Source organism: Balaenoptera borealis (assembly GCF_965194805.1).
Source record: "Balaenoptera borealis genome assembly, chromosome: 13".
In the NCBI taxonomy this organism is placed as follows: domain Eukaryota; kingdom Metazoa; phylum Chordata; class Mammalia; order Artiodactyla; family Balaenopteridae; genus Balaenoptera; species Balaenoptera borealis.
In genome coordinates this window covers 41,489,757-41,516,627 of record NC_138870.1, presented here as the reverse complement: position 1 = coordinate 41,516,627, position 26,871 = coordinate 41,489,757, and the positions used below count along the sequence as shown (strand labels likewise).

At 55.6% G+C, this 26,871-nt stretch overlaps 1 protein-coding gene across 5 annotated transcripts; it reads left to right on the top strand.

Moving 5' to 3' along the window:
* Window positions 1-6,328: 6,328 nt before the first annotated feature.
* Window positions 6,329-26,622, top strand: ADCY6 (adenylate cyclase 6). 5 transcript variants are annotated; one of them, XM_082352353.1, is made up of 22 exons: window positions 6,330-6,504; window positions 10,842-11,703; window positions 15,258-15,407; window positions 15,802-15,923; window positions 16,018-16,129; window positions 16,292-16,419; window positions 16,937-17,095; window positions 17,174-17,315; window positions 17,431-17,559; window positions 17,834-17,859; window positions 18,097-18,244; window positions 18,469-18,566; window positions 18,744-18,831; window positions 18,986-19,102; window positions 19,370-19,528; window positions 19,825-20,003; window positions 20,883-20,918; window positions 21,001-21,130; window positions 21,442-21,705; window positions 22,522-22,726; window positions 23,576-23,700; window positions 24,738-26,622. In XM_082352353.1, exons 2-22 carry the CDS (start codon window positions 10,846-10,848, stop codon window positions 24,774-24,776), a joined length of 3,414 nt encoding a protein of 1,137 aa, XP_082208479.1. In that variant the 5' UTR covers window positions 6,330-6,504; window positions 10,842-10,845; the 3' UTR covers window positions 24,777-26,622. The 5 variants fall into 5 exon arrangements, with proteins under 5 accessions (XP_082208482.1, XP_082208479.1, XP_082208481.1 ...); XM_082352352.1 differs by having other exon boundaries at window positions 6,331-6,504; window positions 23,927-26,622; XM_082352355.1 differs by lacking the exon at window positions 16,937-17,095 and having other exon boundaries at window positions 23,927-26,622.
* The last annotated feature ends 249 nt before the right edge of the window (window positions 26,623-26,871 follow it).

The following is a 26,871-nucleotide window of genomic DNA, read 5'->3' as shown; positions in this document are numbered from 1 at the left end:
AGTTATGTCTCTGTAGTTTCCTTAAAACTGTAACATTTTCTCAGCTGCGCTTTTTTTTTTTCTGGCATAACATTGATATTTTTGAATAGTGCAGGCCTCAGAAACTGACGTGGCCCTTTGCCTTAATGCAATGACATTCCCAGCCCTTCCCAGAATTTTAAAATTTCCCATACTGGCCCCTGCCCCGCCCCCAGCTTGGGTCGTTGATTGTAAAGTGACAAGCTGGGGAGATTAACTATGGGCTGCAGTATCAGGAACGTGACACCAGAGGGCACAAGAGACTCAGAAATCTAAGGGAGACTGAGGGTATTGTGGCAGCAGAACCAGGTGGTAGAGAAGACTGAGAAGTCTGGCTTGATGGGGGCTCTGGTAGGTTGGGCTCTGGGAACTCTGAGAGTGACGAGCAGTGGTGTGGGCACCAACAGGTTTCTCTTGTCTTCATGGTCCTGGCTGCACCCTCTCCCCACTGTCGGAGCTTTGGGCTCTCCTAGTCTTTGCTCTGAGATCTTGGGAGGACTTTGGACTCTTTTTTAATGGCATCAATTGTCCAACTGTAAACACATCCCCCCCCCCCCCCATCAACTCCAGCTCAGCATTGGAGTAGAGTGCAGGGGTGGGGTGAGGGGTGTGCCTATGGCCCTGAAAATGGGGCAGGGTTAGGGATGGGCAGGGCAGGAGAAGGTGGGTTTGTCTTCTCCTCTGGATGATAACTTCCAGGCACAGTGCCTGGCATGTAGTAGCTGCTCAATACATATTTGTCAGTTTTGGATTATTATTTGTTACAGATAAACCATGGAGAAGGAACCAAGGCAGGTCATTAAGGTACTCCAACTCCAAAACATTTTCTGAGTCCTTCCACTTCTCAGTAGCCCACTATTACCATCCCTGTCTAAGGCACGGATCTTTTCCACCTGAACCACTATAATAGCTTCCTAAGTGGTTTCCCTTGCAACTCTTGATCCCTTGATTTATTTTCCATCCAGCAGCCAGCATGATCTTTTAAAACCATAAATCAGATCATGCCGCTTCCGAGCATAACATCTTCCAAAGGTGCTCATTACACTTTGAATGAAATCCAAACTCCTCACCCTGGCTTACGAGCTTCTACACTAGCTAGGGCATACCTCCCTCTCTGACCTCGTCTTTACACTCTTCCTCCAACACACTGGGCTTCAGCCTCCCTGACTTGCTTTCTGTTTCTTGAACACAGTGAGCTTGCTTTTGCCTTAGGACTTCTGCGTTAGTTGTCCCCTCTGCCTGGATGCTCTTTACTCGTATATTTTGCATGGCTGATTCCTTGTCATTCAGGTCTCTATGTAAACATCACTTCCTCAGAGAAGTTACTTCCTATCTGTCCCCTTTTCTAATTATCATCGCACCTATCACCATCAACTATCTTCTCATCTATTCATTTGTTTTTTGTCTCCTCCCACTAGAAGGAAAGCTCCATGAGAATAGGGATCCAGTCTGCTGAGACTGTATCCCCAGCACCTATGAATAGAACAGTACCTGGCCTTAGTAGGCACTTGCTAAATATTTGTGGAAAGAAAGAATGAATGAATGAATGATGGGGAGCTAAGGGACTTCCCTGGTGGCGCAGTGGTTAAGAATCCACCTCCCAATGCAGGGGACACGGGTTCGAGCCCTGGTCCGGGAAGATCCCACATGCTGCAGAGCAACTAAACCCCTGTGCCACAACTACTGAGCCTGCACTCTAGAGCCCGTGAGCCACACTACTGAGCCCACACGCCACAACTACTGAATCCTGCGCGCCTAGAGCCCACGCACTGCAACGAAGAGTAGCCCCCGCTCGCTGAAACTAGAGAAAGCCCATGCGCAGCAATGAAGACCCAATGCAGCCAAAAATAAAATAAAATACATTAAAAAAAATTAAAACGGTTGATTAAAAAAAAAAAAGATGGGGAGCTAAGGAATGAGGAAGTTTGTATCCATCTGGAGTTTAGAGTCAATCATTTCATTCCCATGGGTGGTAGTGGTTCTGGGACCCGTGGTGGCCAAGGCCTCCTCCAACCTGGGACCTAGAGGAAGCCAAGAGTCTCTGGGGTAGTGGTAGTGTCAGCAGCCATGTGGTGAAGTGGACAGGGGATATACAAATGTGGGTTGTCTTTACACATTTTTCTTACTTTCCAAAAACGAAATGCACAGAAATCTAATCTTTAAGACAGAAAAGTCAGGGAATGATTATTTGCACTGTAAAAGGAATCTTTGCCTTGTAAAAGGGAGTAGGCAGAGGCTTGCTTAGCTGTTCCCCAAACGACCCAGGGAAGGCTCAGGGGACTCAAGCCCATCCATTAGTTATGTTCCAGGATGCTTCAAGCATTGTCCAGATACACTTATGGGTATATAGCACTTGCATTTACATATAATGCATTCTTCTCCTGGGAATTTCCTCTTTCTGAAAAATGAGAGGTTGATAATACCTGTGACTGTGACTGTGGTCTGTATTAGAAAAACCACAGTCATTGAGATCAAGCTAGACTTGGAGCAATAGAAACAGTTCGTGCCAGCTGCCTCCCTTCTCTCTCTTTTTTTCTTCTCTTTGTCAGGGTGAAAACCTTCCAGCAGATCCCTGACTTGCTGTTTATTATCCACCCCGGGATAGGAGGTCCTTTCTGAATATTTCACTGATTGTAGCGGTTCTCAAACCAGGTTCAGCAGGGCTGGTGTTCCCCCAGCTGGATCAAGGTGTTCTGCTATGAAAATTGAGTAATAGCCGTCTTGTTGTGGTTCAAAGAAAAATAAATAATAAAATTTTCTCAATTTTAAAGTTTTCCCAATATTTTTTTTCTAAAACATTGGTGCCTGTGATTCTAGCGTCTGTTAGATCTGGCATAGTACAACACTGTGTATTTTAATATATTAATATTTCACCATGTTCTGCTAAGAGTACCATTTCTTCTAGGGGCTCAGGGTAAGTGTGAGAACCACATTCTCCGAGATTCCATGTTTCCTACCAAGCTGCTCACCCACAAGCTCTTTTAAACAGCCTTGGTGCATTTCAGAGGGACGTGATCGGACTGAACAAATGTACCGCACGTGCCATCTTCTCTCACGAAGGTGCTGGTGGAAGGCCCAGACTCTAACCCATGGTCTAACCTGGAGTCCCTGGCCCTCTACAGTTGGTCACTAGAGGCAGGTCTCACTCTTTTTGGGTCAGAAGCTACAGATCAAGGGCCCACCGTCCCCATCCTTCAATGCACTCCCCACAGCCAAAGGGGAGAAGAATGTTGCCACCTGTCAGCAGAAGAATGTCTGCTTCTGAGGGAACATCAGGGAAGGACAGGCACGACTCACGTCTGCGATACATACAGACAGAACCATAGTGAAGCTGAGTGGAAAGAGAAACAAATTGGGTTTCTGATCCACCTTCCATCACCAATCTGCTGTGTGATCGTGGGCAAGTCAATTTCCATCTCAGGGGCTTGGTTTTCCATAGTCAGTAGAGCACAGTGGTGACACACACAGACTCTGAAGCCAGACAGCATGTGTTCAGAATCGGGACCTACCACTTTCTGACCTTGGAATTATTGACCCTCTCTGTGTCTCATTTTTCATGGGAAAAGTGAGGTACATCCTCACTCCAAGGTGAGGACGATAATAATAGCATCATGAAGTTATGAGGATTAAATGAATTATTTTATGTCAAGGGCTTAGATGACTACTCAGCACACAGTAAATGATATATAAGTGCTTGCTTTGTTTAAAATTAATTAATTAATTAATTAATTTTTGGCTGTGTTGTCTTTTTTGCTGAGCGCGGGCTTTCTCTACTTGTGGCGAGCGGGGGCTACTCTTCGTTGCGGTGCGCGGGCTTCTCATTGCGGTGGCTTCTCTTGTTGCGGAGCACAGGCTCTAGGCGCGCAAGCTTCAGTAATTGTGGCCCTCGGGCTCAGTCGTTGTGGAACGTGGGCTCTAGAGCGCAGGCTCAGCAGTTGTGGCTCGCGGGCTTAGTTGCTCCACGGCATGTGGGATCTTCCCGGACCAGGGCTCGAACCCGTGTCCCCTGCATTGGCAGGCAGATTCTTAACCACTGCGTCACCAGGGAAGTCCCAGTGCTTGCTATTTTGATTACTAAAAGTATAGCAGCTGAATTAGATAATCTTTACGACTTCTTCCTACTCTAATATCCTATAGATTAAAATTTTTAATAATTGAGTATTCCCCATGTGCCTAGCAGTAGCTCATGTTTCATATTTGTAAAATAAAGGGCTGGAATCATTTTTAAGGCCCCAATAGTGCTAGAAACAGACCCTCTGTGTAAGGTGCTGATGGTGGGGATCAAAGAAAGGTGCTGATGGCAGCCCTGCCCTCCAGGAACCAGAAATAGAATTCAGGAGGCCAGACTAACACGCCAGCCATACACTAGGGTAGAGGAGGTCAGTGTGACTTAAAGCACCCAGAGATGGATCCCTAGCATATTTCTTCGGCTTACTTGGTTGGTGTCCAAATTTTTTTTTTCATTCCAAAATAAAATGAAGGACAAAGCCTTCCATTCCAAAATATAAAATTTCATAACACACACATTTCTTTTCCTCAATTGTCTTTTGTATTTTCCCCTTACAGCCCATAAACATATTATTCTAAGAGATAAATGGTAGACACTGGTTTCAGATTGGAAAGGAAATTTTGCCTGGCTACTTGAAGGGAGAAGTCAGGCAAAAAGGCCCCAAAGTTCAAATTACAGGCCAGGCCTGCACAACTGAGACTCATACATGGCAGAATAAACTATCCATTTTTCATTTTCATTTCCCATTTTCAAACATTTTAACCAACATTTTTCTAGCTCATCCTGAAAATCCTGTAAGAAAGACAAGACAGATAGTTTTATCCCTATTTTATAGATGAGGCTCCAAGAGAGTGAGGGATTTAGCCAAGGTGGATAGTTTGCAATCATATATGCCTGATAAGGGATTGAAATGGATTTTCTTAGTTCTTCCCCTCTCTTCCCTGCCTCAAGCTCTGGCCTGGGCTTAGGAATCCCAGTAGGGGCTTGGCGTGGACAAGAGTTGGGCCTTGAAGGACTAGAATACCGGGAAGGCTGGGTTTGAGGGAGCAGCTTCAGCTATCTAGGCTGTGGGACCTTGGGTGGGGAAGGGGCTGCCAAAGGAAGGAGGAGCTACAAGTCTGGATGAGGCAACAGGGAGCCCGCCTCCAAGGGAAGCCAGACAAGCCGCTCTCTTCCCAGCTCTGGAGGACTGGCATCCCCTCTAAAGTCAGAATCACTTGCATCCTGGGTGAGTTTATTAACCTTCTTCTCCTTTCTGGCTACACCATCTTTCTAACCCTCAAAGGGTTAAAGCAGCTTCCACGAGATTTTCCCATCACCCAGGTAACTTGGGCCGCAGCTCCGTGCTTGAAAACGTGGGAAGTAAAAGCCCCAAACAATTTCTCAGTACCCTAGCAATGCACCCTCTCTCCACCCTCCACACTCCCGCAGGGAAGCACAACCCTTTGGGTAAAAGGTGCGGCGTGGGGGGGGGGGCGGGGGGGAGACAGGGAGGGACTCTACACGTGGGCAGGTGCTGGAGGAGCTCCCCAGAGAGAGAGGGGCCGGTGGGCAGCGTGGAGAGTGCCCCTTCCCTCAGTCCCCCTTCTGCGCTCAGGGTGCAGGAGGTTTGCTTGGGGCCAGCGCCCCGGAGGGTTGGGGGAGGAGGGAAAAAGCGGTGTGTGGGGAAGCAGGCCGCACACACCTGGCGCCTTGTGGAATGAAATCTTAATTAATTATTAAACTGAGTTCCCTCTTGAGGTGGGGGGGAGCAGGGCCGTGGCAGGCGGAGCGGGAATGGCAGGGTGGGGGCTGGGGGAGGGAGGAGGGGAGGGGGGTGTGAGGAGTGGGTGCTGGGCACCGGTTCAGCTTAGGGGACCCCGCCAGGAAGGAAGCAGACCCTCGGTGTGCTGGGCGGGAGGGGGGTGGTAATCGCTGCTAGAGGGTGGGTTTGCCCGGCGCCTTTGGGGACCCCTGGGGTGAGGGTGGGAAGAGAATGCTGGAGGACGCAGCCCGGGGGTGGAGGGAAGGGGGAGCGGGCTGGACGGCCCGCTCCTTCCCGGGGTCTTGATCCCAGAACAGTAGCCGCTTGTTTTCCCAAGACTGGGGGAGGGAGCGGCCGGAGGAGAGGAGGGGGCGCGCGGAGGGAGGGGTTCCATTCTTCGGTCTCGCCCACCCCTACCCCGTTCCTCCGAAGGGGAGCCGGCCACCCTGCCCGGCGTCCGGGGAGGGGGAGGGGGTGTCCAGACAAAAGGAGCTTGTGCCTTTAAGGCGGGGAGTCCGGGAGCCGGCGGGGAGGGGACTTCTGGATCCGGGGTAGAGGGCGGCTGCGCTGGACAACAAGGGAGGGGGCGAGGGCCGGGCGGACTGCGGACGGCGGGAGGGACGGCCGGGACGCGCGGGCACGGAGCAGGACCGCGGGACGGCCGGCCGGCCGGCCGGAGCCCGCGGCTGCGGCGGGGCGGAGGCCCCGGGGAGGCGCCGACCCCGGCCGGCAGGTGAGACCGCGCGGAGGAGCGTCTGGGGAGGCGGCGGCGCCCGGCGCTCGGCGCTCGGGTCTCCGTGTGGCTGGCAGACTCCCGCGCGGCTCCCGGGAGTTTTGTGTCCGGGCGCGGAAGCCGGCGCGGGGGGAGCCCGAGGCCGTCGAGGCTGGCGGAGGGAAGTCCGGGAGGAGATGGGGGATCGAGGAATCCTGGGTCCGGGGCTCAAGGCTCCCACCCTCACTCCCTGCCCTGTGCTTCCCTTCCTCCACCCGGGGCGAGTTCCCGGCTTGCTGGGAAGAGGGGGAGAGGCATGTGCTGGGGGAGGGGCTGTCCTGAGGTTTTTGCAGCTGGGCTGTGGGTGAGCCTCCGACTTTGAGGTAGAGTGTGATTGTGCTTCGGGGAAGGGGAGGCAGCCTGGGCGGAGGGAGGGATGCCCTCTGTCTGCAGGAGTCCCCCTCCCCTCACCCCAGACCTTGGGAATGAAAGGGCTGGTGTCCAGGCCCGCTGCAGGGTGGGCAGGGTGGGCAGACTTTATTCAGAACAGGGTCTGGGGCCTGACTGAAAAGCTAGAGGTGGCATCAGGCGGTGGACTCTTTTCCTATACCCTCTGCTTACCGGAGTACCCCTGTGACTGGAGGACCCTGGTGGGGTTTGTATGGTTGGGGTGGAGATGGGACCTCAGTGCAGTCTTTAGGGAGACCAAGGGCTGGGGAAGGGAGGAGAAGGGTTGCTGGACCTCCAGATACAGGCCCTGGGGAGGTTTCTCTACATCTGGACAGGACTGGAATTGAGGCCCACGTCCCAGCCTGGTGGGCGGTGCTGGCACTGAAGTGCCCTGCCTGGGCAGTGCCTTCTTCCATGAACTTTCTGAAGTCCTTTTAAATCCTCTGGAGCTTCCTTTTGCCACCTCCTGGGAACAAGAGGTGACCAGGAAGAGGATTTGGGCGAAGCAGCGCGCAGAGCCATCCTTGGGGCTGCGCCCTGGCCTGCTTCAGACTCTGGGTCTCAGGCTGGAGGATCCAGGTTCGGGAGGGACCTGGGGTCTGGGAGACACTGGGCCTCGGTCTGCCAGGCTGAATGGACATGGCTCCATCCATGGGAGCTGGTGGTGCCTGGAGTAGCAGATCTGTGAGAGAGACCAAAGAAACCAGGACCCAGGGAAGGAGGGGCTCGGAGGCACAAGCTCAGGAGCCTATCTCTGGGGAGGAAGGAGGTGGTCTGTGGTTCGTAGTGATGGGTTCCTGGACAAGGAGGGTTGGGGCCCCATATAGGGAAGTTTTGTGGCTTTGAACAGTGCCCTGCCCTGTTCCCTGCCATACCAGCCTGGCGTGGGGTGCCAGGAGTAAGTTCTCCAAGATGGGCAGTGCCTGGAATGGAGCCCAGGGTGGGATGGTTGCAGTTGGTTGGACAATTACAGATCTCTGAAGCTAGCCACTTGTGGGGTCAGGGTGTTCTTGGGAGGGTCATGCATTCCCCTGGACAGTGTACACGCCTTCCTCTGTGGGTACGAGCCACATGCTAGGCTGTGCTTCCAGGGGGCTGGGAGCATAGCCAGAAACAGGTCTTTTGGGACCAGAGGTCTGGCCAGTGGGGTGGGGGGGCGGTGAGGACAGGTCAGGGGACTGGCGAGGGGGAGGAGGCTGAAGCAAAATGTCATGGGGGGCGGTGGGAAACCTGCTTACTCTGGGCTCTGTCTCACGCAGCTCTGGGGACTGACAGCCGAGGACACAGGGACTGATAGGGCCAGGCGTCTGACTGGCTGGGGAGGTGTGGGTTTTTGCTCACAATTTTCCTGTCCTTCCATCTCTTGGACACTGGCAGGGTTTTGGGTTCAAAGTGGTGTAGGGTGAGGAGAAGAGCTAATGTTTATTGAGTGTGTACTACATGCCTGACGGGTGCTGTTACATTCTTTCCTCGCAACTCTTATTGTTCCCATTTTACAGATGAAGAAAGTGACATAGAGAGGTGAAGTAACTTGTCCAAGGCCGCGACCCTAGCAAAGAATCACAATAAGGTTTGAAACGTGGTCTCACTCCAAAGATCTTGTTTCTAATGAAGTGTTTTGAAGAGCCAGACTTTCTTTGGTGACCTTTGCCAAATGTCAGCCTGACCAAAAGTCTTGGATTTTTGATCTGTCCCTCCAGATGGTGCCGTTGGTGATGTTAAGGGGTTGAAGGGCCTGCTGCTCCGTGGGATATAGGAGAAGGGATGCCAAGAGAACTTGGTGGAGGGTGTACCAGAGATGGGGGTTTCCCACGTGCAGAGAGGTCCCCAGTCCGCCTTCTGCTTTGTGGGCCCCTGGGTGTCTGCTTGGAGCACTGCTTCTGTGGCTTGAGCGTCTGGTCCTGTGGCCACCTGGGGCAAGCTCTGGGTATTCTCCCCCTTGTCCCCTAGTGAGTACAAATGTCAGTGCTGCTAGCTCTGCAGGTTTAAGTACGAGGAGCCCCTCAGGGTGCCCCGTGGGCATGGAGGAGGGTGGCCTTGGTGGGGACGCAGGCATCCATGGGTGGCAGTGCTCTCACCCTCGCCTTCTCCTGAGCTGGGCTCAGCTGGGAGACACATTGAGGGTGTTGTCATGGAGTTACCCCCCCCCCCCCCAGGTCAAGACACTTCCCTCCTGGAGACGTGAGATTTGGGGCTGACTTGATTACTTGTGATCTCTAGAACTTGGGCCAGCTGTATAAAACCACCGTGGACCTCAGTTCTTTTTCTTCTTCTTTTTTTTTTTTTTGCTGTCAAATCTGTCCTGTGCCCCAGATGGCCACAGGACCAGCCTCACAGGGTTTTGGTGAAGATCAGATGGACTTAGGTATGTGAAAGGACCTCGAAAAGTTTCAAGCAGAGGGAAAGTGCATGGGAGTGTTATCCATCCATCCACCCACCTACCCACCTATCTACTCAACGAACATTTATTTAGACCCTACGAGGTGTTGCAGATGCAGCAGTGAGCAAAGCAGGCCAAAATCCTTGCCCTCATGAAGTTGACATTCCAGTTAGGAGAGACAGACAATGAACAAAAAAGAAAAATATATAGAATGGCAGCTGCTGATAAGAGCTGTGGAGAAAAATAAAGCATAAAGCTCGGAAGAGAGATAGGGAGCTCCAGGAAAGGGGGGTTGCTATTTTAATAGAGTGGTCAGGGAAAGCTCACTGATAAGGGGACATTTGAGCTGTGACCTGGAGGAGCTCTTATTCTAGGCAGAGGGAACAGCAAGCACCAAGGTCCCAGGCTGTCCCGTGCATGGTGTGTTGGGGAACAGCAAAGAGGTTAAGAGGACTGGAGTGCAGTGAGAAAGATGAAGAATCATATCGTTATTATTATTTCACGTTAGCTTCTCCATACCAATGCTCTTGAGCTTGGTTTCTTTCTCTCTTTTCAACTTATAAATTGGTTGAGTTCCTACTATGAGCCAGGCTCAGTACTTGGGGTACCTGGGGTGGGGATAAAGCTCTGAGCAAAATAGATATCATCCCTTCCCTCCTAACATTTATAGTCAGAGGAGCAGAGTCACACATTAAACAAGGGATGATTTAATGATAATGGTGATCAGTGCCATGGAGGAAATGTATGGAGAGTGAACAGGGGACCAAACTTAGTCTGGGTGGGGGAGCTGGGACATCTTCCTGAGGAAGTTATGTTTAAGCTGTAACCGGAGGGAGGAGTTGAATTTAACTCGGTGAAGTGTGCACAGTGTGTGAGTGTGATGGGGACGGATGTGGAAAGAGATTCCCTGTGGTACAGAGGTCACTGATTGGCAGCTCACAGGCTGAATTCATTCCGTAGATGTGATTTATTTGGCTTGCAGTGTTGAAAAATGTGAATTACTTGCCAGCGTTTAAAAGTCAGGAGATGTCATGTTAAAGCCTCCATTTTTAAAAATTAAGCTTCTGTTGAAAAATCAGAGGATCAGGTTCCACTGGGACACCAGTGGCAACAGTCTCCCAGTGCGGGGTGGTGCTTGACCCTGCTTGGGCTGTGCCCTCTCTCTCCTGAACTGGGCGGCGTTTCTCATTGACAGGCACTCAAGTGGGTCTGTAACCACCAAGAAATCAGTGCCTTTTAGGGAAGAGGTGAATGTTTAAATGAATTGCTTTGGAGTCAGACAGATCTGGGTTAGAATTTTGGTTCTCACACTTGAGTGGCTGCTTGATCTCGGGCAAGTGACTTCACCTCCCTCTGCCTCAGTTTCCTCACCTGGTGGATGGGGATGCCCTGGTCTTCCTCAGAGTCATTTCAGGAGGAGGATGTGTCTGAGGTGCTCAGCTTGGTAATGGGAAGCACTCGGTTAATGAAAGCTGCTGGTGGCGGCCGTGACGGTGGTATTAACACCACCTCATTCCTTTCCTCCCAGCAGGATGTCATGGTTTAGTGGCCTCCTGGTCCCCAAAGTGGATGAACGGAAAACAGCCTGGGGCGAGCGCAATGGGCAGAAGCGTCCCCGCCGCGGGACTCGCTCCAGCGGCTTCTGCACACCCCGTTATATGAGCTGCTTTCAGGGCGCACAGCCACCCAGCCCGACCCCCGCAGCCGCGCCTCGGTGCCCCTGGCAGGATGAGGCCTTCATCCGGAGGGGTGGCCCAGGCAAGGGCCTGGAGCTGGGACTGCGGGCCGTGGCCCTGGGCTTCGAGGACCCTGAGGCGACCGTGGCAGTCGGGGCCGCTGAGGGGGCCCCCGACGCGGCCGCCAGGAGCAGGCGAGCTTGCTGGCGCCGGCTGGTGCAGGTGTTCCAGTCGAAGCAGTTCCGCTCGGCCAAGCTGGAGCGCTTGTACCAGAGGTACTTCTTCCAGATGAACCAGAGCAGCCTGACACTGCTGATGGCGGTGCTCGTGCTGCTCACGGCCGTGCTGCTGGCCTTCCACGCGGCGCCTGCCCACCCTCAGCCTGCCTACGTGGCGCTGCTGGCCTGCGCCGCCATCCTCTTCGTGGCGCTCATGGTGGTGTGCAACCGACACAGCTTCCGCCAGGACTCCATGTGGCTGGTGAGCTACGTGGTGCTGGGCGTCCTGGCAGCGGTGCAGGTCGGCGGCGCCCTGGCAGCCAGCCCTCACAGCCCTTCTGTAGGCCTCTGGTGCCCCGTGTTCTTCGTCTACATCACCTACACGCTCCTCCCCATCCGCATGCGGGCCGCTGTCTTCAGTGGCCTGGGCCTCTCCACCCTGCACTTGATCTTGGCCTGGCAACTCAACCGTGGTGATGCCTTCCTCTGGAAGCAGGTGGGTGGTCGGGGAGGTAGGCGTGGGGGCACAGTCCGGGAACGAGAAGGGGTCTGCTAATCGAGGGTGGGAGAGTCATGGGTGGACACGGGTGAGGGACGTCTGGCTGTATCTGGGAGGAGGGGTGGGTCTTCATTTGGGATCTGGGGCAGAAGGCACTGCTGAGGGAAGGGAAGGCTCCAGAACCTAAAGCCTGTGCTCTGTCCCCATGGGCCACAGTCTACAGCTCTTTAGCCTGAGGCCCTTGAAATAGCATAATCTGTAGAGCCCCAAAGTAAGGCTGGAGGTGGGCAGGCGACATTTAGCCCCAGGGTTGGGGCAGGGCTGAGAGGGCTGGGTAGGCTATATCCAGACTTTGGCTTCTCTGGCCCCAAGTTGACACTTGAGACTCAGGGCCTGGTGCCTTCCCTGCAGGGCAGCTCTAGGTGGTGATCTGGAGGGATCGAGTAGGTTTTGGGTGGAGTTAGCAAGGGAGGAGTTGCCTCTCCTGGACGGAGGCCAGCCCCGGGAGGATCGGGAAGGTGATGAGTGGGTCAGTTCTGTCCTGGGCCGGGAGTAGTTTGGGGCTGGACTGTTGACGAGAGGGGCTTTAGGCTCTGACTGCATCCTGCCCTCTTCCCACTGGGCACCAGGGCTCTGGCAGCCTGCCTTGAGGCTCTCTGCCCCTGTGGGCTTCCGCCTCTGGCTTCGGAGTGGTGTGTGAGGTGAGGCTGTCGCAGAGGTTTGGCTGCAGGCAGCCCTGGTTGTCCAGTGGGCTGCATTCTTCTCTGGGAGATCGTAGACAGCTAACCTTGCCTCTCCCAGCCTTCGTTTCCCAGTCTGTAGAACTGGGATAAAAATAGTACTTACCTCATGATGTTGCTCTCAGGGCCCCACCCTCTCTGAGTGGAGTAACACCCGACAGGGTAGCGCTCTCACCTGGAGGCAGGGAGCTGCGGGGATGCTGTAGGGGATGGTTCCCAGTGAAGGGACTTCCGGATGTCCCTTGCAGAGAGATGTGAGCCGGTGGAGTTGGCTGTCTCGTGTCATCCCCCTGACCAGGGACAGGGGCTTTTGCCCAGCTGATCCTTTAGGGGCGGCTGTAGGCACAGCCCCCCAGCCAGCACACCTCGTGATCCCTCCATTGGCACCCTGGTTTAGATGGTGCTGTCCTCTGTCTCACTCAAGGTTTGGGGGAGCCAGCCTCTGCCTTGCCCAGGGCTTGTGGCCTGTAGCCCACCCTAGCCCCACCTACAAAGAGGAAGTTGCCTGGGGCTCCCAGGGTGCGAAGCTGGGTGCTCTGGCATGATGCCCTTCCCTGCCCAGCCTGTGGAACAGAATGTACCTTTTTAAGAGTAACCTTATAGCCAGTTTGTTTGTGGAGCACATACCCGCAGGGCAGTGTCAGGTCTCTTAAAGGGCCAGGGTCCTTCTGCCATTGCTAGCCCCCAGTTTTTCTCCAGGGTAGCTGTCACACTGGGCTTTGGAGCTGGACTGCCCTCTTGGGGAAGGAGGAGCTTGGAGGTGGTGCCTCCCTTCCCCCATCCTCTCTGGCTGGCTGGGGTAGGTGGGTGTCTCTTCCCTGCTCTCAGCTGGCATGGTGCCCAGAGCCAAGCCCAGGGCCTGACCGGGGAGGCGCAGTCCCATGGAGGCCAGGACTATACCAGTCTCCGGCCTCTCCGGGGCACCCAGCTGCAGCCTCACCCAGTGGGCGAGTGAAGAAAGCTGCCCCTGCCCTGTGCCAGTCCTTGGGCCCAGGGCAGCCCATACCACTTCTCTGAGCTGAGAACATGCCTAGATTCTACATCCAGTTGGCGTACAGGTTCTCTGCACCCAGCTGGCTTACGGGTTTCTGGGTTGGATGGGGCTGTGGCCTCCTTTCTAGGCTCCTTGGTCAGCCCCTTCCCGGATCCAGCCCCTTCATCCTCCTATGACCTGCTCACTCAGACACACTGAGCAATTTCACCCAGTGCCCCAGCCCAGCCTGGAGTCTCCTACAGTGCCCTGACATCCATTTTTTCTCACAGTCGGATAGGGGTCTGTGTACAGATCTATTTCGGTCTCTTGTCCCCCTTTCCCTTCCCTCCACCATGACTCACATTTTCCTCTTGGGCTCCTGGGGCCAGGAAGGGAAGTTGCCTGGTTTGCCCCCCTTTCCTTCTCCCCCACTGGGGGCTATTCTTAGAAACCCCCGGGGGAGATAGTGTACCCCCCCCTCTTCACCCCTGCTGCTGGGAGGGGGGGCCTTGTGAGCTGGACTGAGAAGGGAAGCTGGGAGGCCAATCCTAGAGGACGGGAGCTGGAGATGGCTGGGGGTTAGCCAGACCCCTCCATCTTACCCAAGGAAAATGAAACCAAGGTCCCAGAGATTGAGTGACATGCCCAAGTTTGCAGGACTAGTTCTGGTTCCGGGCAGAGCCCAGAACTCCTGGCTTCCAATTGGTGCTCTTGCCCTCCCTTCTCCCCAAACCAGAGCCCTGCCCCAGCCAACTCTGGGGTGGAGCCACAAGTTCCAGGTTAACCCCTGAATTTCCGGAAACACTGAGGTCGGCTTCCCTTAGACTTGCTCTCCAGTCAGTGCTGCTGCTGCTGACTGAGGGCGGAACATCCTAGGATCGGGGTCCTAGGGTATGGGGCCTGGCTGGGCCGAGTGTTGGGGGTGGCCCAGGCATGGTGGCACCCCATCCCAGTTCCGAAGGGTTCTTTGTGTCAGTAGAATTGATGATTGCCAAGCCTGGGTTCTGAGGCTGGGCCTCAAGAGCTTAGGTGAGTGGAGTGAGTAGGAATCCTGGGAACCTGGAATGTAGTTTACAGTAGGGTTAGGACACAGCTTTGGAGTCTGACTGTCCTGGGCTCAAGTCCCACACTGGCTACTACCAGCTGTGTGATCTTGGGCAAGTTACATAGCTTCTCTGTGCCTGAGTCTCTCACCTTTCAAATGAGATAGTGCTACTGATTTCATAGAGTTGTAAGAAATACATTCGTTAACATATAGAGGACACCTGTAGAATCTAGGCACATTAGTAGGCAGCCAACAAATTAGCTCCAGTAATAATAATAGTAGAATTATTATTATATTAATTTATGTCAGGGCAGGGAGGGACCTTGGAGATCTTATTCTCCCTCTCCAGGTTCTAGATGAGCATACAGGTCCCTAGAGATGAGGTGACTTGTCCTGGGCACTCACAGGAAGATGTAGAGCTCAGGTCTCCTGGGTGTCGTCCTGTAAGGAGAACCACATGCAGAAGGAGCATCATTTGTCTTCTGTTTGGGGTGTTTGTGGGGCAGGGAGTCATAGTGTGCTGGGCCCAGGCCCTGTGACCTACCTGGCCCTGGTTGGTGCTTCTGCTCCCAGGAGCTGTGAGAAGATCACATTTCTAGCCATGGAGTGATCCAGGCAGGGAGCTGGAGTCCTGTGGGGATGGGGAGGTATTGCAGGGGTGGGGACAGCTTGGGAAAGACAGGGCACAGGATCCTGGCTTCCTCCCCAAAACAGTGCATCTACAGAGAGCCTAGCTAGTTGCACCTGTGTGTGTTGGGGGTGGTCACCATTTGCCTCTGCCACCCCTCTGCAGCTCGGTGCCAACATGCTGCTGTTCCTCTGCACCAATGTCATTGGCATCTGCACACACTACCCGGCTGAGGTGTCTCAGCGCCAGGCCTTTCAGGAGACCCGTGGTTACATCCAGGCCCGGCTGCACCTGCAGCATGAGAATCGGCAGCAGGTGGGGCTGCCCCCTCTGATCACGGCCTTCCCCCATCTCACCTGCAAATAGCTTGCAGATTGGATCCACCATCTCATGCAACTCCATGGAACAGTGTGAATGGTTCCCCCTGATTGTGCATCACAGAGGCCCTTTGACACTGGGGTTCCTGTCCTGTCTGAGGGTGGGAGGGAGTAGATGGAGTGCATCTGAGGGGTTGAGTGGGGTGTAGTCAGAGAAGGCCGGGATGTATGTCTGCTGAGGACTCTAATGGGGGAGGGTCAGGCCACGGTCCAGAAGGGAAGCTCAGGTCTCCAGAGAGGTCTGGGAGGGTTTTGGGGATGTGGAGGGACCAGGAAGTATTAAAATGTGAGGCCAAGAAGATAGTGGTCCTCTGTTGAAACCACTGGTCTAGGAGCGGCTGCTGCTGTCCGTGTTGCCCCAGCATGTTGCCATGGAGATGAAAGAAGACATCAACACAAAGAAAGAAGACATGATGTTTCACAAGATCTACATCCAGAAGCATGACAATGTCAGGTAGGGTGGGGGTGGGGAGGATGCCGGGAGAGGTGCGGGATCTGGGAGTCTTTGAGGGCCACATGGCCCTTCCATCTTCTGCCATCGTCCTCAGCATCCTGTTTGCGGACATTGAAGGCTTCACCAGCCTGGCATCCCAGTGCACGGCGCAGGAGCTGGTCATGACCCTGAACGAGCTCTTTGCCCGCTTTGACAAGCTGGCTGCGGTGAGGGTGCTAGGGCTTGGGGGTGGGGCCGACGGGGTGAGGGCAAGCCTCATTGGCAGTGGCCTTGGGGGATGGGGGCCGATGGAATCTGCAGTGAGGGTAGTGGGCCAGGCAGGCTGGGCTGGAGTGAAGGTGACTCTCCCCCCACTCTTTCTCCTTTAGGAAAATCACTGCCTGAGGATCAAGATCTTAGGGGACTGTTACTATTGTGTGTCAGGGCTGCCGGAGGCCCGGGCAGACCATGCCCACTGCTGCGTGGAGATGGGGGTGGACATGATCGAGGCCATCTCGTGAGCACCGTCCCCTCCCAGGCTTCCTGGAACTGAGGGTGCCCCAGCCTGCTCCTACCCTTTGATGTGTCCTCAGGACTTTTTCTCAGTCTTGGCTGTCTCCCTGTCTTGGAGATCCATCACTGGGGAGGGGAAAGGATCTTTCTTCAGCCTGTGTGAAGACCCATGTGCACCTTAGACTCCAGCCAGCTGGGGTGGGGTAGGGGGAGCCAGGGTGAGGGGGATTTGGGCTGGAGAAAATGCCAACTGAGTAGGCCCAAAGGGAGGGTAGTGATTCCTCCTCTCCTAGTCAGTCCCATAAGATGCTGCTGGGCCCCTGCTGGTGAGCAGGGTTCCCAAACATTTGTCCTTGGGCCCCATGCAGCCTCTTGCCCGTGTCCTGCTGAGGGTGTGCCGTGTGCCCTGCGACTGGGTCTGTCCTTGCCCGCTTGGCTCCAAGGCGAGCACAGGGCCTGGGCTCTGGGCTGGGAGTGGGGAGGACTGTGCCGGGGGGCTAAGCCTGGCCGCCTCCTCCCAGGCTGGTGCGCGAGGTGACAGGTGTGAACGTGAACATGCGCGTGGGCATCCACAGCGGGCGCGTGCACTGCGGCGTCCTTGGCCTGCGGAAATGGCAGTTCGATGTGTGGTCCAATGACGTGACTCTGGCCAATCACATGGAGGCCGGGGGCCGGGCCGGGTGAGCGTGCGTCCAGGGGGCGAGGGGTGGGAGCCCCTGGCAGAGCAGGGCTCTCACCCTCCTGTCCCGCCCGCGCAGCCGCATCCACATCACTCGGGCCACGCTGCAGTACCTGAACGGGGACTACGAGGTGGAGCCGGGCCGCGGCGGGGAGCGCAACGCCTACCTCAAGGAGCAGCACATTGAGACCTTCCTCATCCTGGGAGCCAGCCAGAAACGGGTCAGGGCCGGGGTAGGGCGGCGGTGGGCAGACGGGGAGAGGGGCAGATGGGGGGAGCTGGCAGAGGCCTTCTCCGGGCCACTCTTCCCAGCCTGTGCCCACGCTGCCCACACAGAAAGAGGAGAAGGCCATGCTGGCCAAGCTGCAGCGGGCGCGGGCCAACTCCATGGAGGGGCTGATGCCACGCTGGGTGCCCGACCGCACCTTCTCCCGGACCAAGGACTCCAAGGCTTTCCGGCAGATGGTGAGGGGCCCACGGCGCCGGGACCTGGGGCCTCGCTCTCCCGTCTCCCTCAGCACTCTGTGTCCTCCTTGCCTCTGCTGCCTTCCTTGTCATGGCTGCCGTCTCCGTAGTTTCTGGAATTGGGGATAGGAGGGATGATTTCACCCCAGGGGTCCCAATCCCCCCAGAGTCTGTGGGGAGAGCCCTCAGCGCAGTGCTGAGGGTGGGGAAGGGATTGTAGAGGTGAAGGTCGCCTGCCCTTCACCTCACTCGCACACTCTGTCCCTTTCTCCAGGGCATTGATGATTCCAGCAAAGACAAGTAAGTCAGGTTGTTGAGTAGGGAAGAAGGGCTGGGCGAAGGCACTTGCACCCTGGGGCGGGGTTGCGGGGAGCCGAGATCCCCCTCTTCCCTGGACCTTAGATGTGTCTTACGGGAGCAGGTGCCACCCATCCCGCTCACACTCCTTCTTTGAGTGCTTCCTGTGCCCCTCCCTTCTCATCGCCTGTCACATGGCAGTGCTCAGGCACCTGGTGAAGCCATGTCCCCTGCCCTCAGCCGGGGTGCCCAGGACGCCCTGAACCCTGAGGATGAGGTAGACGAGTTCCTGGGCCGTGCCATCGATGCCCGCAGCATCGATCAGCTGCGCAAGGACCACGTGCGCCGGTTCCTGCTCACCTTCCAGAGAGAGGATCTTGAAAAGAAGGTTTGGGGGATGCAAGGGCAGAAGGAGGAGGGCTGGGGGAGGAGGGGAGGTCCCGGCAGGGAAGTCTGAGCACAGGTGAGGTTTCTGGGGAATGGGGAGAGGTTTCTGGGGAGTGGGGAGGTGACCACAGGGCAAAGTGGGGATTCATATCAACTGGGCCAACTGGTAGTGCCCTGCCTTCCCCAGGGCGGAGCCAGCGCCCAGCTCAGTCTCCTCTCCCTCAGTACTCGCGAAAGGTGGACCCCCGCTTCGGAGCCTACGTGGCCTGTGCCCTGTTGGTCTTCTGCTTCATCTGCTTCATCCAACTCCTCGTCTTCCCACCGTGAGAGCCCTGTCCCTCCTCGCTTGGCTTCTCTTCCCGCTACCACTTCCCACAACCTTCCTAAACATCCTCGCAAGCACACGGTCCCTGGGGCCCACAGCCCGCCTGCCCAGGGAGTGGGACGAGGATGTCCAGATCTTCCAGAGTAACATTTTCCCTGGCCCTCTTCCGCCCCAGCTCAGCCCTGATGCTTGGGATCTATGCCAGTATCTTCCTGCTGTTGCTGGTCACCGTGCTGACCTGCGCCGTGTACTCCTGTGGCTCTGTACGTGGGGGGCCTTCCAGGGCTGGTGGGGGAGGCCAGGCCAAGGGCGGGGAGGGAGGAGAAGGCCGAGCCTCTGCCATTGGGCCCCATCCCTGGGTGACCTTACCCGTTGGCTGACGTGGCCTCCGTCTCTCTGTCTCCCGCCTCCCGGCAGCTGTTCCCTGCGGCCCTGCGACGTCTGTCTCGCAGCATCGTCCGCTCGCGGGCACACAGCACTGCGGTTGGCATCTTTTCCGTCCTGCTTGTGTTCACCTCTGCCATCGCCAACATGGTAAAGTTCCAGTGGGAATTTTTCTGCCCCTCCTCTGTTCCAAGCACTGTTCTGGGTGCTGGGGGTACAGAGAGGAATGAGACACATTTCCTGCCCAAAGCAAGGGTGAGGTTAACCCCTGTCCTCTCTCCTTGCTCCCCCTACCTCTTGTCATCCCTCAGTGAGAAGTTGGGCCCCTGGGGTGTAGGGCCCCTGGGTTATAAGGCATGGCCCTTGTAACCCCTCCCCTCCCCGGTTACCCTGATATACCTCCCCCGACTTTTGCAGTTCACCTGTAACCACACCCCCATACGGACTTGCGCAGCCCGGATGCTGAACTTAACGCCTGCTGACATCACCGCCTGCCACCTGCAGCAGCTCAATTACTCACTGGGCCTGGATGCTCCCCTGTGTGAGGGCACCGCATCCAGTTGCAGCTTCCCTGAGGTGTCCAAGTGGTGCTCGGAAGGGGTGGGGGGTGTCCTGATCAGTTCCGTTTATCGACCCTTCTGTGCCAACCCTGATGATGGGCACTGGGGACCCAGGATCTCACCAGAGTCTCCCAACTCCAGGAGCAGCCCGGGGCCCTGGTGTGCTTTAGGGGTGTGTGGAGGGTGAAGGAGGTTTGGGTTTGAGGTTGTGGAGGGGAGCTTGGGTCAGGTGGGGGCGTGCAGCGTTCTCCCTGCATGGGAGCGCCATGGCCTCTGCCTTCACCCAACACTGCCTCTGCCGTTGCTCCCCAGTACTTCGTCGGGAACATGTTGCTGAGTCTCTTGGCCAGCTCCGTCTTCCTGCACATCAGTAGCATCGGGAAGCTGGCCATGATCTTTGTTCTGGGGCTCATCTATTTGGTGCTGCTTCTGCTGGGTCCCCCGGCCACCATCTTTGACAACTATGACCTACTGCTTGGCGTCCATGGCTTGTGAGTTTATCCTCAGCCCCTTTAATCCCCCAGGAGCCTCTTGACCCTGCTGGGTCGCTGTGAGCCCCCTGTGCCCTTGGAATGCTACCACTCACCCCTCACATGTTGGGGGAAAGGAGGCAGCACATGACCCCCAACAGTCACCTCAGGGAAACCCCAGTCCTGGGAAATCCCTTGGTCTTTAGGGTAGACATTAAAAAAAAATTCCCTCTTGCATTTGCATTTTGCTTTCATATCCACTCTTAACTACCTATAGGTCACACAGCTGCTTGGTGGTAGAGCCCTGGCTAGGAAAGGAACCAAAACTCTGACTCCCGCTTGAGGGCTTTGCCTGGGACAACACACTGGCTTTTCCTCTGCAAAACCTCACCCCGTGGGATATGTGGTAGAAATATATGGTGCGGTGGAAAAAGCCTCTGGAGTCTGCTGTTTGAATCCCTACTCTGCCACTTATTAGCTGTGTGTCTTTGGATCGGTGAATTAACTTCTCTGAGCCTCAATTTCCTCATCCGTAAAACGGCAATGCCATCTATATCACAAGGTAGTTGTAAAGATTATTATAACTAACATTTATCGAAGGCTTGCTGATGCCAAGCGCTCTGCCAAGCCTTTTGCGTGCATTATTTAGATCTGATCACTCTTTGATTGATGAGGAAGCCGAGGCTTAGAGAGTTAAGCAACTTGTTCCAGGTGACATAGCTGGTGAGTAGAGGAGCCAGGAGTGGAACCTCTGCTCTTAATGAGTTAATAGAAGCAAAAGCCTTGGCCTAGTGCCTGATTTATGGTGCTCAGTAAATGCAGTTTCCGTCTCCCCTTCCATGCCCCGACCTGGCAACCCAGGAAGAACCGATGACTTTGTCTCTTGTGTCTTCCTGCCAGGGCTTCTTCCAACGAGACCTTCAGTGGGCTGGACTGGTGAGTGAGGGCTCTAGGGCAGCAAAGGGTGGGGCTGCCATATGCCTCCTTCAGACACTGAGCTTGCCTCTGCTTCCCTCAGCTCAGCCGCAGGGAGGGTGGCACTCAAATATATGACCCCCGTGATTCTGCTGGTGTTTGCACTGGCGCTGTATCTGCATGCCCAGCAGGTGGAATCAACTGCCCGCCTGGACTTCCTCTGGAAACTGCAGGTGACTGGGTGGACTCTGGGGTGAGGGAAGATCCTAGGGGCAGAGCCTGGGCCACGCCAGGCATCTCTTAGGCTGGCCAGGGCTCAGGCTGCCCCGAGCCCACCCTGGCTCCATGCCTTCTCTGTGCCCGTCCCCTATCCCCCGCCTCATCCTGTCCCTGCCCCCTCTACTTCTTTGCCTGTTCTTTAGGCGTCATCTGTCCATGCCTTTCTTCTCCACGTGGTTCCCTCTGATGCCCATCTCCAGGTGTTGACCGCTGCACCCATGCCTTATGAATGTTGGGCAGTGGGTGATGGGTGTGGTGTCCACAGGCAACAGGGGAGAAGGAGGAGATGGAGGAGCTCCAGGCATACAACCGGCGGCTGCTACATAACATTCTGCCCAAGGACGTGGCTGCCCACTTCCTCGCCCGGGAGCGCCGGAATGATGAGCTCTACTATCAGTCATGTGAGTGTGTGGCCGTCATGTTTGCCTCCATTGCCAACTTCTCTGAGTTCTACGTGGAGCTAGAGGCAAACAATGAGGGTGTCGAGTGCCTGCGGCTGCTCAACGAGATCATCGCTGACTTCGATGAGGTACTTGTCCAGTCGGCTGGTGCTGGCAGAGGGTGGGGGGACTTGGGGACCAGAGGAGTGGGGAGAACTTTGGATAAGAAGGCCAGGATTGGAGGGGATGGTTGGTACTGGGAGGAGGAAGGGAGATCTGATGGGACCCAGAGATGTCAGGGGTAGGAGTAAAGGTAGGTACAGTGGAGTCAGGGACAGGTGCTCACGAAGGTGTCACAGGTAGCAAGCTCAGCCCCAGTGGGGCAGGGTCATCATTGTTGGGGAGCAAAGGAGGATGTGAGGATCTGTGGAGGGACCAGGATAGGTAGCAGGTGGGGGTCATTGAAGACAAAGCTGGTAATCTGTAGACTATGGCCCCATAAGGCCAAGTCAGCAAGATGATCCCCTGAATAGAGAAAATGGAAGCAAAATATGAAGAAGTGACCTGAACATCCAGGTCAGGAGTGGGTTGTTCCCTATTCTGGAGGGAAGGCACTTCCTCAGCCTGGGACTCAGTTTCCCCAAAGGTGAGGGTTGGAATAATTGATGCCTGATATCCCTCCTGTGGTTCTGGGTGCTGTAACGAGCTGTCGAAGTTGACCTGGAGCTGTGTGCTCAAGTCCTGGCTTGGGTTTTGACGGCTGCCCGGTGAGGGAGCCTGTTTTCCCTGCTCCTTAGTCCTGCACTGAGAGCCGCAGCTGGAAGCGGGGCTCACTTGCCGAAAGGAGGGGCGTGTTGAGCCAGGGAAGTGGAGAAGGGGGCCAGGGCGTGGCAAGGATTGAGGCTTGAGGCAGGGCTGGGTTTGGCCTGTCTGCCTTGACAGCCAGGTCCCCCTGTGCGGTCCAGATCATCAGCGAGGAGCGGTTCCGGCAGCTGGAGAAGATCAAGACGATTGGTAGCACCTACATGGCTGCCTCTGGGCTGAATGCCAGCACCTATGATCAGGTGGGCCGCTCCCACATCACTGCCCTTGCCGACTACGCCATGCGGCTCATGGAGCAGATGAAGCACATCAATGAGCACTCCTTCAACAATTTCCAGATGAAGATCGGTGAGAGGGCCCGGCTGATGGCAGGTTTTCCCAGGGCCGTTTCTGGGTGAAGCTGAGGCCGCAGGCTGGGGATGGCGTCTCGTATTCCCCATCAGGAGTCCTGTGGGGCTTTTCTTTTCTCCCACCTCCTCTATTGTCTGATAGTAAGAACAGAGATCATTTATTGAAGGCCTGCTCTGTGCTAAGCACTGTCCCAGGCTTTTTTTTTTTTTAAAACACATATCAATCCTCACATTATTATCCCCTTTCACAGATAAAGAGATGGACTCTCAGAGAGAGTAAATCACTCAGCCAAGGTTATACAGCTAGTAAACGGCTGAACTGGGATTCAAGACCAGGTTTAGCTACACTCCAGTACCCGTGTCCTTTTCTGTGGCCAGTCTGATAAGAGGCACTTCCTCTCAGATGAACTGGTGGATGGGAATGGTTAATAGCATGGGTTCTGGAGTCAGACTGTCTGCTTTGAATTCTGGCTGTTCCACTTAACTGGCTTATTTAGCAAGTTGTCTAACTTCTCTAAACTTCAGGTATCTTTTCTGTAAAGTGGGGATGATGATACCTGTCTTTTGGGGCTGTTGAGAGGATGAGATAGTGTGAAACGCTTACAGAGTGGTTGGCACAGAGCGCGCATCGGTAGATTAGCTGCTGTTCTAGCATAGCCGTCTTGACTCAGGGGAGCTCCTCAGCTGATATGCCTGCATCTTCCATTCTTTACGACTAGGAGGCTTGTCCCTTTTCCAGTTTCTTCTCTGGGTCCTTCTAAAGGTGCCCGGAGGTGGGTGCCTCCCTGGGCTGACTGTGGAACAGCCAGTGCTCTCGATTGCTTACTGCTGTCCCCACCTACCCCAGGGCTGAACATGGGCCCAGTTGTGGCAGGCGTCATTGGGGCTCGGAAGCCGCAGTATGACATCTGGGGGAACACAGTGAATGTCTCTAGCCGCATGGACAGCACGGGGGTCCCCGACCGAATCCAGGTGAGGGGGATGTGAGCAGAGGCTGGGAGGGGTATGGGTCCAGAGGGCTTCCGCAGGGCCCTCTCTGCAGTCAGCTAGGACAGGGGAAGGGTGGCGCTGTTCTCTGGTTGGTGGAGTCGGGGTTGGGGGAGGGGAGCTAGCATGAGCAGAGAACCCCTGGACTCCTGCAAATGCAGCAGGAAGGATCCTGGGCTAAGCAGGTTCCCCTCCCACCCCACCTCCCCAGGTGACCACGGACCTGTACCAGGTTCTAGCGGCCAAGGGCTACCAGCTGGAGTGTCGAGGGGTGGTCAAGGTGAAGGGCAAGGGGGAGATGACCACCTACTTCCTCAATGGGGGCCCCAGCAGTTAGCAGGGCCCAGCTACAAATTCGGCTGAAAGGACCAAGGTGGGCATTTGAGTGGACTCTGTGCTCGCTGGGGGAGGCTGTGACAGGGGCCGCTGAGCCTCCAGACCCTGCTGACCACAAAAGGGAACACCCCAGCAGGCTGTACGTGGACCATGCTCGTCTGCCCTCAGGCTGGTGAATGAGGGGATACCAAGAGGATTATGCAAGTGGCTTTCTTTCTTAACTGGGGTAGGGGCTGTTTTCTCTCCTTTTTTCCAGCTTTTGGGAGCAGGGGAGGGGGCAGCAGCAGAGGCAGCGGGATGTCTCCTGCCTGAGAGATTAAAATGGCAGCTTGCCACGCCCGCCCTTTCCCTGTCTGTCTGGGCACTAGGCTCAGGGCTGGGCCCTTCCTTTCCCTCTTTTTCCTGGGAATATTTTGTATAAAGACTGGGGCAGGCTTGAAGAGTGCCTACTCCATCCTTGCCTTCCTTTGCTATGCCTGCATCCCCAGCATGGGTCCTGGGCACTCCCCACCCCAGCCAGGTCTCCCTCACAGACACAGGGCACGGGAGGGAGATGTTCTGGGGACCCAGCTCTGTCCATATTTCAGGGGAATGTTTCCATTTGCCAAATCCTAGTCCCGTGATCTGTCCCCAAAGGGGAACAAAGGGACTTCTGACAGCTCAGATTAGCCCCGTTTCCTGCACAGCTCCAGGGAAAGGGGCATCTGGTCTCATTGGTACTGTGAAAATGCCCAGCCGGAGAGCAAGCGTGTGCGTGGGGATGTCAGAAGATCAGGAGCTGGATGTTCGCCTGCAGGTGCCAAAGAGAGCAGGCCGGCCAGGGACGGGGGTGGTGCCAGACTCTGATCCGAGGGTCAGGATCAGGCCCCTCTGCCCCAGCGCTCTCTTGCTGTCTGCTGCAAGGGGGCACGGAGCATCTCTACCCCTTCTGTTGCCAAATAGAAAAGGGCCAGGGCATGGAGGAAGATGACCCTGATCCCAAATCTGTCCTCCCAAGCCTCTGGCACTGGGGAGGGCCTGTGTGTCTGTGTAACCGTGCGTGCGCGGTGGTCTGTGTGTGTGTGTGTCTGTGTAACCGTGCGTGCACGGTGGTCTGTGTGTGTGTGTGTGTCTGTGTAACCGTGCGTGCACGGTGGTCTGTGTGTGTGTGTGTCTGTGTAACCGTGCGTGCACGGTGGTCTGTGTGTGTGTGTGTCTGTGTAACCGTGCGTGCACGGTGGTCTGTGTGTGTGTGTCTGTTTTCCTGGTCTGTGTGTCTTTGTGCTCCTGTTCCTTGGCTCTCCACCCTGGGTTGCCTCTTTCCTGTGGCTTCTGTCTTCTGGGAATAAGGCAGGATTCCTGATTTCAAGGGATGGAGAGAGAGGCCCCTGTTGCACAGGAGTGGGATGGGGTGTGGTAGCAAGAGGGTGGCCCTGGCGAGAGGAATCCTTTTTGTGCCAAATCCCTAAGTGCCGTTTGGGGGCCACGTGTGCAGCATGACTGTCTCCCTGCCTGGAGCAGGGACCCAAGCGCCTGCTTGAGGCCCACAGTGCTCCTTGCACTTGAACTGTCTGGGGTTTGGTGGGCAGAGGCTCAGGAGTTTCCTGGGCTCCCCAGCTGGTGTCCTGGGATGTGGTATGCTTTGGGGCTGGGGTAGCATGGGATCCCTCTGAGGACCCAGATTCTGGTACTAAGGGCTAGGGGAGGGGAACCTGGACCTCAGCCTTCCCCAGCCTTCAGCTTGAGCCTAGCCTGCTCCGGGGCTCCCCAGTCCCCACGAAGCCTGCAAGAGCTGGCAGGAGGGTTAGGAGGGCTGGACCCTAGATTCCCTTCCTATCCCTGCCTGCCTTTTACCCTCTTCCCTGCAACCTCCTTGCCTCTGGACTGAATTAGTTGGTGCCTTGGTTTCTCTGTCTGTACCTATTTAAGCCAGAGGCATTACCCAGGATTTTGCTTGAAGATCGCGTTGTCTTTGAGGCGTTAGAGAGGCAGAGGAGAGAGGGTCCCAGAGTTGCTGGGTTTGGGGATTGGAAGGGGCAGGTGGTACTCTTGCCCTTTCTCGTGTCCTTTCTGACCCTAGCTCCTTGCAGAAGCCTGGTTTCTGGCTCGTACTGCCTGCTTTGGGGGATCTTCATGCATCAACCAAATGGGCCATCAGTCACTTCATTAGCCAAGGCAGGAGAAGGGGAAAAGACTAGTCGGTCCAGACAGAAAGTCAACTCCCCTTCCGTCAGCCACATCCCTGGACAGGAAGGTTCTGCGTGGGGTCCTGGGGCGGCGATGAGGCTATAAGGAGACCAGAGTGGGAGGACTGCAGTCTTGGGTGACTTGTCTCTGCTTCTTGCCAGGTGGCAGGGGCCTGTCCACACCCTGGCTCCCTGTACCGCAGTGCCAGCCATGTGCTTCCCCCGGGCTGACGTTGCCCCCTTCCTCGCCAGTTGCGGGAGGGAGTCAGTGGATGGGAGGCCCATGGACTTTGGTTTTATAATGTAACCAGTGTGTGTGTGTAGGGGGGGAGGGTGTGTATACCATGTATTTCAGTGAAATATTTAATATATTTAAATATCAATAAAAATCAAACTCTTTGTAAAATTCCCTGTTCTCTGCAGCTGTTCTGGGCCCTGGGTTGGGTCAGAAGTGGCAGAGCCTGGGGTAGGAGGCAGGCCCCAGTCTGGGGGCTCTGCGGACCTCTCTCGTCTGTGGTCACAGGGCTTCCTCTGGTTTCCTCCTTGCCAAGGTGAAACTGCAGCGTCTTCACAGAGCATGACTACTCTAAGGCCTGTCAGCATCCCGAGGAGCGGGGTGTCTTCCGAGACTTGTTACTCTGACCCCTGCCATGCG

What these genes read in the sequence shown, in the direction of transcription:
- ADCY6 (XM_082352352.1), top strand. Translation starts at nt 10,846, where the DNA reads ATGTCATGGTTTAGTGGCCTCCTGGTCCCCAAAGTGGATGAACGGAAA. An exon ending in CCGTGTACTCCTGTGGCTCT is followed by an intron (nt 18,832 to 18,985) that starts GTACGTGGGGGG and finishes GCCTCCCGGCAG; the next exon opens with CTGTTCCCTGCGGCCCTGCG. An exon ending in TCATCGCTGACTTCGATGAG is followed by an intron (nt 21,706 to 22,521) that starts GTACTTGTCCAG and finishes TGTGCGGTCCAG; the next exon opens with ATCATCAGCGAGGAGCGGTT.